Source organism: Mus caroli, chromosome 1, assembly GCF_900094665.2.
Source record: "Mus caroli chromosome 1, CAROLI_EIJ_v1.1, whole genome shotgun sequence".
Classification (NCBI taxonomy): Eukaryota; Metazoa; Chordata; class Mammalia; order Rodentia; family Muridae; genus Mus; species Mus caroli.
The window spans coordinates 1,865,534-1,876,854 of NC_034570.1; the positions used below are offsets into that span (position 1 = coordinate 1,865,534).

The following is an 11,321-nucleotide window of genomic DNA, read 5'->3' on the forward strand; positions in this document are numbered from 1 at the left end:
CACTGTTGAAGAAGATGCAGCCCAAGAGAACTCATGGAAGAGAGAGAACATGAGGAGGACTATACATGGACTCCTCAAAACTCAGCCATGCCTTTGTGCTTCATGGCCCAGTAGTGTATACTACCATGCAAGCTCAACAGATTAAAAATTTGTGAATTTTTATAAGAGGTTAAGTTAGCCTTTTAAGAACCTAATGCTGGACAAAACAAACTCTGGCACTGAGATGATAAGATAATTATAAAAGTATTTTGTGGCAAATGCAGGCAGAAATCAATAAGGAAAATAAAATAGCCAAAAAACGGACATTGTATGTCACCATTTGAAAGCCAATTAATTTCATGCTTAGTGAGAATCTAAGTGCATTTAAAACAGGTACTGTTGAGTTAGGAGAAGGGCATTGCTTCTCTTGTAAAATCTATACAGAGTGCTCAGAACCAACAGTAGAGGCTGGTGAGGAGTTAAAGTGACAGTTGACTGTTACTCTGAATCCCCTCAGCTCAGCAGACAGTGCATGCAGTGTCTTAGAGCGGTACCTTCACACATTATTCAATCTTTATTGATTGACTTAACAAATTAGAATAGCTATTGCTGTTTTAATTCACAAATGTTTAATCTGTTGAGCTTGCTTGGTAGTATACACTGATCTCAGCACTCAGTAGGCAGAGACAGCAGATCTCTAAAGGCCAGCCACAGATACAGTAATACCATTTCAATTTTTTTTTTTTTACTATATATTATTATTTAGCCCTCTGTCTAAATAATAGACAGACTAGAGGTAGTGAATAACTTTAAGGAAACAGTGTTTTCCTGTTCTTGCTCAAGACAGACATAATCTCAGCATGAAGTGGGGATGTGGGTCTAAAGTCTCATAAGTAACTGAGGTACTATTGACATTTGATAGCTAGTGGGAGAAACAGAGTCAGTTTTCTTCAATGATATGATCCCTATAGATCGACCACACTCCAGGGCAGGCCCTACTCCCAGTAATAGTCGGACAAAGCAAATTAGAGTTGATGGTTTTGTTTTTTTGTTTTTTTATTTTTTTTTAAGGAAAATCAATTTAGGTGAGTTAGCTGACAGTATATCTGGGAGGAGTTGGGAATATGAATATGATCAAAATAACAGTGGATTAATTTCTCAAGGAATTAATGAAAATATTGCTTGCAGATTTATTGTATTTTAACTTTATTGTGTGTGTGTATGTGTGTGTATATATGTATTGCGTGTTCCACATGTGTTCCAAAGAGCATGTACAGAGCTCAGAGGATAACCTATGAGAATTGGTTCTTTACCTCTGGGGATTGAACTCAGAGGATTGGGCTTGGTGGCAAGTGCTTTTACCTGTTGAGCCCTATCTTGCTGGCCCTGTGTTCTTGTTGAATAATATTACTTAGAAGTCATTCATCTTGAATGTCAAATGGGTAAGGATAATGTGTTTCCTTCTTGTTATTATTTCAGTTTTATGTATTTATTTTTTAAATTTACAGATACACACCCATACACACATGTACACTATGCTTCCCTTTAGGGCTGAGTATTCTGGAATCTCTTATTTTCTTCACTTTAGTCAATTGTAGGTCTCTGTCTTAATCTCCATATACAGCAAGCATCAAGCTTCTAAGCTGAGGGTTGAGAGGTGGATTATTGTATGGGTATAACGATAAGTCATTAGGAGTGGTTTAGTACTATGTCCATTTTCCAGAATAATAGTGGTAACTTCTCCCATAGGAACTATGTCTTGTCTAGTCTGATGGTGTTGGTGGGTATGGATTTTATTTTTTGGAGAGGGATTTGAGTAGTCCAGTCAGAGAGTGATTGGTTACTCCCATAATGTTCATGTCACTATTGCACTGGTAGACATACCTTGCAAGGCCAGTCATTGTTATTACTTGCAGGGCTCACAGCTGGGTATGATTGATGACTCTCTGTTAGGTTGCATGGCACCTTTTAGCACTATGAAAACTAGCCAATATGGATGTAGTTTCCAGCTTGATATTGCTATGTTATATGATTCAGGTATGTGGCATCTTCAGCAACAGGCTCATACTATCAAGTTATGGAGGGTTACCAAGAATATTGGCAATAGCCTATGATGTTTGAGGGTCATGGAACCTCACTGGCTCCCAACTCCAAACAAAGAAGTCCATTCCTGCCCTGGGATTTTTACTTTTGTGTGTACTAGGGACATTGTTGACCTATTATAGAATAGCTCAATTTTAATATTTTTATGTTAAATGAGTTCTTGAATTTGGTATGATATCCACATTCTTATAGCTTTAAGGGTATGCTTATAAAGCCAATTCCATCATTGTTAGAGAATAAGAAAGTATTACTCTTTTTGCTTTTTTCTTCTGTTAACTCACTGAAATGCCTTTTGTTAGTTGCTATTGTGGATGGAAAGTAAAAGACACTTGAGTTCTCATGTATGGTTATACTATACTGTGTTGGGGGATATATTAGAATGGTATTGGTACCCATAGCTAAGATTTATTATAGGGATTGCTAAAAATACACTGCTGGACCATGAAGCACAAAGGCATGGCTGAGTTTTGAGGAGTCCATGTGTAGTCCTCATGTTCTCTCTTCCATGAGTCCTTTTGGGTTGCTTCTTCTTCAGCAGTGAACATTTATGATCTGTTCTGGGAGATTATTACAAACTAGCTCCTCAGGATTTCACCAGAGGTTAGTTATGTAGGCACTCTGGGCTGATAGCATATTTATTAGTTACTTTTACTGCAGTGACAAGACACCATGATCAAGATATCTTATAGGAGGAAGGGTGTATTTGGACTTACAGTTCAGAAGGATGAGTCCACCACCTTCAAAAGTAGGCAGCATGGCAATACTGTAGCAGCAGTTATCAACATACACCAGGACCTACGAGCAGGAAGCAGAGGCCCTGGAGATCTTATGAGGCTTTTAAAACCCTAAAATATGCCTCGAGTGACAGACCTCCTCCAGTGGGGCCACACAACTCTTAGTCCTTCCCATATAGGCACTGAGAACAAAGTATTCAGCCACAACACAGGAAACATTTCAGACTTCTAACTGGAAAGCCCTTACCTAAACCAAAATGCTGAGGACTAAGTGGCTTCAAACAAGGGAAATTCGCTTCACAAGTTATGGAGGCTGGAAAATCCAAGATCAAGGCTCTATAAGATTTGGTGTTTGGTGAGCTGTAATTTCATATAATAGAAGGGCAAAGGGTTTCTCTTAGGCTCATTTATTTGATGCTTCTGAAGGCGTCCTGCGTAAGACCCCCGATGCTGGGCCTCTGCTCAAGTCCTAGGATGAGCTGGCCAGCACCCCAGAGAAAACCACACCTGATGCAAACTGCAAGAGGTTTTATTATCAGCTAGCTGAGGAAGAAGTCCCTCAGCCATGTAGGGCAGGGGAGTAGTGACAGTAGGGGGCTTGTAACAGCTAGCTGAGGAATTGGGAGGAGTCCGGAGGAGAGTTGGGAAGAGTTGGGAGGAGTTGGAAGGAGTTGGGAGGAGAGTTGGCTACAGCTCCCTTCTGGTGAGGGGGTGGGGGTGAGCTGCAGCTTCCTCTCAGGCGTCTATCTCCATGTCCTTGTAGGTCTTCCTACAATTATCACATCTCTGGCTGTAAGGCACAGAAACAAAAAGGCTTTTTGCTGGCTATAGAGAACAAAGAGCTTCTTTCTGGCTGTATTTTTACATACAGGGAAAACAAGCTTGGGGAACGTCCAGGGGCTTTACCTTCTAGGGAGAAACGCTCTAAGTCGGGGTTCCACAGTCCCATATGTGACCTAATTTCCCCAAAGCTCTGTGCCACCATACTGTCAATTTGGGGATTATGATTTTAATTTATTATTTTGGGAGGGACACAGACTATCAAACCATAGCTGTAGCTGCCAAACATAAACCATATGGTTTGTGCAAACTGGAAAGGTACTGTGAGCTATGTTATCTAAGACTGGCAGTCTCAGGTATAATGCTCTTTTCTATCCAGAGATCAAAGATGTTATTTCGTCTTTTACATTCCTAAAAGGTGCTGCAGTATTTGGGGCAGTAAAATTAGAAAAGATAATGATTTTATTATATCATCTTTGTAAGGAATTTTATATGAGTGTAGCTTTCATTTTTATAATTATATAATTATATAATTGCAAATGAGTTATAATTAATAAGATATTAATATAATTAGTGAAATAATATCTATTAAGATGAAATAGCACAATGTCACTATAATTTCATAGTATGTTATAGGTTTATAAAATATCTAGTTAGCCCATATTATTACTGCAAGATACAGTGAGTTTTATTTTACTAAGCTAAAAGAAGATACCTTACCCCAAATAAGGGACCTGTAAGAATGAATTAAAGTTACAAAATAGCAACTTGTCTACAGATAGTATTTTTTTCTTATTCCACCACGCACCCCCTCCCCCCCAAATTACAAAAGTTGTTGCCTTGGATCCCTTTGGTATATAGAGGTAGATCAAATCTTGATATGATCATTATTAGTATTAAAGAACTTGGAAGGACAGTTGACAGTATTGTTTTGTTCTCAGAAAGGAAATACGCTTTATAATTTTTCTTTTGCAATGTAAGTTTCTGTTTCTTTTTGACGCTTTTCAAATTATAACCAGGAAAGATGTGAGGAGAAAAAAATTCAAGTGTTGTCTGTTCAAAGACCTGGTCACTGATGACTAAAACTACTCTACATTTTAATCAGCATATTGAGTTTTCTAGTTAAAAACGTATTGCATGTATGATCTTCTGACTATCTGTATATAAGACCTGTCCTTTTCACTATGTTATGTTTGACTGGACTAGCCATCTGAAGGTTAGCACTGATTTTTTTTTTTTTTTTTTTGCCTATTGATTTTAAGCTCCCTCCAACTCCTAAAGGATTCATCATTGTTGATGCCTAGCTCTTTGGAAACTTTTGTACTTTGGTTTTAGCAGCTGTGTCCTTTCTCTGTGCTCCCCACAGCTCCAGTGATGACAATTAAATTTTTCTTAGACGCTAATTGGATGTGAAGAATTAACTAGATACACATTTTCTAACTTTTCTTTTCTGAAACTAAAGCAAAAGATAGTACCATCCCTAGGTCTGGGTTTAGGATCACAGAAACTCACATGCTTGCAGAACTGAGTAACGCTCCTCTGATACTGGTGTCTGTGATTTCTATTTTTTTTAATTTAATTTTATTTGTAATTCATTTTTTACACTCCATATTCCATTGCCTGCCCCTCCCCATCTACAATCCTACTGCTCCACATCCCACACCTCCTCCCCACCCACCCCATCTCCACGTGGATGCCCCCCCCCACCCCCCACCTGACCTCTAAACTCCCTGGGCCTCCGGTCTCTTGAGGGTTAGGTGCTTCATCACTGAATAACACAGACTGGGAAATCCTCTACTGTATGTGTGTTGGGGGCCTCATATCAGCTGGTGTATGCTGCCTGTTGGATTTCTGAGGAAGAACCTTATGCAGAGACCCAGTCCTCTTGAGTAGGGGCACACATGGCTAGAGTCTGTTCCAGGAGACCTAGTCTGTTAGACCTGGAACACTGCATCTGAATTGGGTACTGCCATGGGAAAGATGGGCTACCTTGTGAGGAAGTATTGGCTAAGGTGATGCTCATTGCGAGTACCTTTTGTCTATGGTTATAGTCAGCATCTAGCTCCCTTTCCTAGAACCTAGACTCTAACTACCTGGTACCTAGGGCATCAGAAAAGCAAAGTGTAGGAAGCTTGACTTGGTTACTAGAAGAGAGCAAAGGTATCAGGCAGTGATCAGGATGTTGATACTATAAAAACAGAATTTTGCAGCAGTTGAAATACTGAAAGTATTTAATATAAGCAAGTTTTTAATGTAACAGACTAAACTGAAAAGAGCTTCTCTAGGCAGAAGAAATAATGCATGAGAAAATTAGGAATCGTCCAATAAACTCAGAAGTATATACAAATCACAAAAATATAGAATTGTCACAGATATATACTGCTAAGTTAATAATTGTTAGATTTTTAAAAACTCAAGAATTTTATTAGAACAACATTAGATTAAAAGAAAAAATAAAGTACAAATGACTTTCCTTCCTCACCATTTTCTCATCTTGACATCTTGGGATAGTATGATTCACTTTTTCAAACTGACAAATCAGTATTTGCTAAAAGCTATATAGTTTATATGGGGGCACTGTGTTGGAAATTCTATGGATTTTATTTGCCTTATCTGGTGATTTCTGCTCTTTTTGCAATGTAGAAATTCCTCAGGGATATTTAGGTGGATTTAGGTGGTTTTTTTTTTTTGTTTGTTTGTTTGTTTTATAAATTCTCTCTTTCACAGTAATGGGACAGTCCCTTTCATTTCAAGGGAATGTTCTCAGTTTTCCAGAAGTTTTTGACATTTTTCTGATCCCCAAATTCTTTGGCTGGCTATATTTTCCCAAAGTTACCACCTCATTTTTCTGGAATTTTTTTTTTTTTTTTTTTTTTAGCTATTTAAAAATTCTTCCCTTTGTTGTCTAAACTCAAAACATTGATATAAAAATCACAAAGACATTCATTTTGTCACCACTCCTGTTGATTTTAATTGCTACATTCCTCGTACCATTCTGTCTTCCGATCTTGGTTCTGTTTCTCATTTCTCATTGTTTCCCTGTAGCAGTCCTTCATCTTCCCAAGTTTCCATGCCTTCCAGAGGGAGGTTTATAACTTAGCTATGAGTTAGCTGAGTGCTATGTGAGTGCTATAGGCAGGTATAAAAGAAATTGAAGACTTAGTATAGAGATTTACTCTTTTAATGTACTCTCATTTTGTGTTTTGTTGTGTTGTTGTGTAAAATGTTTTCTCTGTTCTTTTTCAGTATAATGGGCGTTTTGAGTAACAAGTGTGGTTTTCAGCTTCAATATCAAATGATTTTTTCAATATGGCTCCTGGCATTCAGTCCTCAAATGTGTGAACACCTTCGTCGCTATAATATCATTCCTGTTCTATCAGACATCCTTCAAGAATCTGTCAAAGAGAAAGTAACAAGAATCATTCTTGCAGCATTCCGTGTAAGTACTCAGTGAAGGAGATGGTTATTGTTGCTGGTGTGTGTGTATGTGTAGAATTTTTTGCTGGAAACTATTTTTGAAAGGTGGGAAGTAATGTAAGTGAATGGAATGTGTGAATTGTGTATACTTGTAAAGAAATGTACTTTGGTTATATTCAGATGGAGAAAGTACCCTTTTGCTACAGTGCCTGCTACAGGACTATATTATTGGAGTTTTTCACTCAGGGTCCATATTTTAGTTTGGAGTTGTTTCAGATCCTGGGTCTCCTGGCTAGCAGTATGTTGAGTCAACAGCAGAGACTTCCAGTTATTATAAACATTATAGTTAAGTTGTTAGGATATTAGAATTTTGTCAGTTATAAAAATGAACAAAATATGATAAAGCCTGAGGGCAAGAAAGGAGCTTTGTTTTATCATGTAAGGTTTCCCCAAAGCCATTATGTTCTGTTAATCAGTTGTTTGATTAGTCATGTTGTGGGTCGCCTTAGGATTCAGATGGGTTTCTGGGAGATTTCTACCCAAGTGATATTGCTGAACATGTATCATGTACTGCTTATTACTTGGTGGTGGCAGATATGCTCGGGGATTTTACTTGTTAACTAGTTAACCAGAGCCCCATTATAATGTTATTGTCAATATGTGAGAATTTTGGTAATTGGGTTAGTCTTCGCCTTGCAAATGGCCATGTTAGATAGATGCGGCATTTCCAGTAGGCATCCAGTTTGCAAATGCAGGTGGTTTGCTTCAGAATCTTTGCTTTGGACCATTTGTTACATGAAGTAAACAGCAAGAAGTCAAAAACAAACTGGGATAGCTTTTGAAATGTAAATGAAGAAAATACCTAATAAAAAAAATTAAAAAAATTTAAGAAGTATTGCTATCAGATTTGTCAAGTAATAGTCACTAATATTTTTTAGGCATTTATGGTCATGTAGGGATAAATACATAAATAAGTGTATGATTTCGACTTATACTTAAACATAAAGATGGCATATTATGGGGCTATGTAGGTTAGTTTTTTTAATTTTATTTATTTTTTTATTAGATATTTTCTTCATTTACTTTTCAAATGCTATCCCAAAAGTCCCTTATGCCCTTCCCTCGACCTGCTCTCCTACCCACTCACTCCCACTTCTTGGCTCGCTATGAGGTTTTTTTAAGTTAAAAAATATTAATTATGTGTATACGTGAGAGGGGTTGTACATGTGTAGGTTGCCAGAAGTGTACATTGGATCCCCTGGGGCTAGAATTACAGGCTGTCCCCTGTCCAGTGTTAGTGCTTGGAACTGAACCTGGGCCTGTCTTCTAGAAAAGCAGCAAATGCTCTTCACCTCTGAGTTATACCTGCAGCCTCTACAACTTTATTCTTCTTTTTTTCCTAGTCTTTTTTTGTGGATATTTTTTTTAAATTTACATTTCAAATGTTGTCCCCTTTCTCAGATTCTTCCCCCACCCAGTTCCCCTCCTTCTGCTTCTATGAGGGTATTCCCTCCCCCACCCAATCACTCCCGCCTCCCGGCACTTGAATTTCCCTACACTGGGGTATCAAGCCCTCACAGGACCAAGGGCCTCTCCTCCCATTGATTCCCAACAAGGCCATCCTCTGCTACATATGTGGCTGGAGTCATTGGTCCCTCTATGTGTACTCATTGGTTGGTGATTTAGTTCCTGGGAGCTCTAGGGGTCTGGTTGGTTGATATTATTGTTCTTTCTATGGGGTTGCAAACCCTTCAGCTCCTTCAGTTCTTTTTCTAACGTCTCCACTGGGGACCCTATTGGGGACCCCGTGCTCAGTCCAATGGGTTGGCTGCAAGCATCCATTTCTGTATTTGTCAGGCTCTGGCATAGCCTTTCAGGAGACAGCTGTATCAGGCTCCTGTCAGCATGCACTTCTTGGCATCCACAATAGTGTCTGGGTTTGGTGACTATATGGGATAGATCCCCAGGTGGGGCAGTCTTTGGATAGCCTTTCCTTCAGTCTCTGTTCCACACTTTGTCTCCATATTTGCTCCCATGAGTATTTTGTTCCCCTTTCTAAGGGAAGCACCAGTCTTTGGTCTTTTTGCTTCTTGAGCTTCATGTGGTATGTGAATTGTATCTTGGGTATTCTGAGCTTTTGGGCTAATATCCACTTATCAGTGGATGCCATGTGTGTTCTTTCGAGATTGGGTTACCTCACCCAGGATGATATTTTCTAGTTCTATCCATTTGCCTAAGAGTTTCATGAAATCATTGTTTTTAATAGCTGAGTAGCACTCCATTGTGTAAATGTACCTCATTTTCTGTATCCATTCCTCTGTTGAGGGACATCTGAGTTCTGTCCAGCTTCTGGCTATTGTAAATAAGGCTGCTATGAACATAGTGGAGCATGTGTCTTGTTACATGTTGGAGAATGACACATCAAAACGATCATTCACCATGATCAATTAGGCTTCATCCCAGGGATACAGGGATGGTTCAATCTATGGAAATCCATCAATGTAATCCACTACATAAACAAACTCAAAGGAAAAAAAAAACACATGATCATCTCATTAGATGCTGAAAAAGCATTTGACAAAATTCAACATCCCTTCATGTTGGGAAAGATCTAGGAAAATCTAGGAAAGATCAGGAAGTCAAGGCCCACACCTAAACATAATAAAAGCAGTTGTTGGTGATTTGTTCTTATAAAAGGACTTAACCTTTTTTAAGATTTCTATTACTGTGTAAACACAATGACCAAAAGCAATGTAGGGACAAAAGGGTTTATTTTGGCTTACAACTGGCAGGTTACACTCTATCACTAAAAGAAGTCAGGGTCTCAGTCAACATAGGAACCTGGAAGCAGGAACTGAAGCAGGGAGCATGGAAGAGTGCTGCTAATTGGCATGTTCAACTTGTTTATTTTAGGCTGCAAGTTGAGATAGGGTTTCTCTGTAGCCCTGGCTGGTCTGGAACTCATATAAATCGACTTTCCTCTGCTTCTCAGGTGCTGAGGTTAAAGGTTTGTGTTGCCTTGCTAGTTTTAGCTTGCTTTTTATACTCTTCAGGACTACTTGCCCAGAGGCCCTTCCATAGCAATAATTAATCAAGAAAATGGCCTACAGACTTGCCTCAAGGCTAGTCTCATGGGGGCATTTTCTCAGTTAAGATTTTCCTTTCCCAGAAATGTCTAGGTTTGAGTTAGGTTGACAAAACAGCTGGCACAGTTTATTTATGCCAGTACCAGCCACTTAAACAAAATATGTCATGATTGTCTTAAGAGGCAAAGAGCCTAGCTGATTACAACCACAGTCAGGGCTGTTAGAAGCAGTTTTGTACTGTACTCACCAGCCCAGATGAACCATTTTCTGTCTTGGCTAGAGTGGGAACAGTTCTGATGGAAGGACTACTGTGATTGATGCTAGGAAGCAAGGTTGTGATTGGACCAAGCACGTGACAGTCCAAGTAAGTGACTGTGTCTAGTGCAAAGAAAATTGCACCAATCTTTGTGGTTGGTGATTGGTTAGAGCACTCCTTCTCGAACTAAATAAGCAAACTGTTTGGGCCTCCAACTCCTGTGGTAATTCTGTTGTATTGTAGCCCAGGTTCATTAAAGGCTATTTTACCTGAATGATTTTTTTTTTTCTTGCCCACTTTAAGTAGTTTGGGTTAAATTGGTAATACCAAGAAAGAAACCATATAAATAACACAGCATTGGCAGCATCTGTGAGGATGGATGGCAAGAACTGAAAAATGTTTATTAGGAGTCAAAGAAGAGAACCTGAAGGCCATGGTCACTGAAGGAATTCCTAGGAGTTGTCAAAGCCTTACGGGCCAAGATAGACCAGACTGAGAGGTGTAAGACTGGCCATAGTTGAGGTGCAAGAGCCCTAAGACCCAACCAAGGTCCCCATGGCAAGTGAATGCAGATGGTTGTAAAGAGCTCAGGCAAAAACAGTACCAGTATTGGCTTTGAAGGGGTAAAGGCTGCCTCTGCAGGTGTGACTCACCCAGGAAGCCTTCATGTTTGTCTATGCTTATAATGCTATTAACATTCCAAAGAGGTGTCTTTTGGAATCATTCTAACTGCTGTGGGTACATACATGCAAGTATATATGTAGTGCCCTTATGAGTAACTCTATGTCAGGACAAATGCTAAGGCCTGGAATGGTATTCACTCCAGCACATTCTTTTTGCTTAGGATTTTGGCTATTGTGGTTCCATATGAGTATGTGAATTGTATCTTGGGTATTCTGAGCTTTTGGGCTAATATCCACTTATCAGTGGATGCCATGTGTGTTCTTTCGAGATTGGGTTACCTCA

The 11,321-nt window shown here is 39.1% G+C and overlaps 1 protein-coding gene across 3 annotated transcripts in view; it reads left to right on the plus strand.

The window, feature by feature from the left end:
• Positions 1-11,321, plus strand: part of Atp6v1h (ATPase H+ transporting V1 subunit H) — a 67,627-nt gene that overhangs the window by 24,483 nt on the left and 31,823 nt on the right. For all 3 annotated transcript variants that reach the window (XM_021176995.2, XM_021176841.2, XM_021176920.2), the window contains one exon: positions 6,843-7,035. In XM_021176995.2, the coding sequence (XP_021032654.1) occupies positions 6,843-7,035 (193 nt within the window). The remainder of the gene's footprint in view (positions 1-6,842; positions 7,036-11,321) is intronic.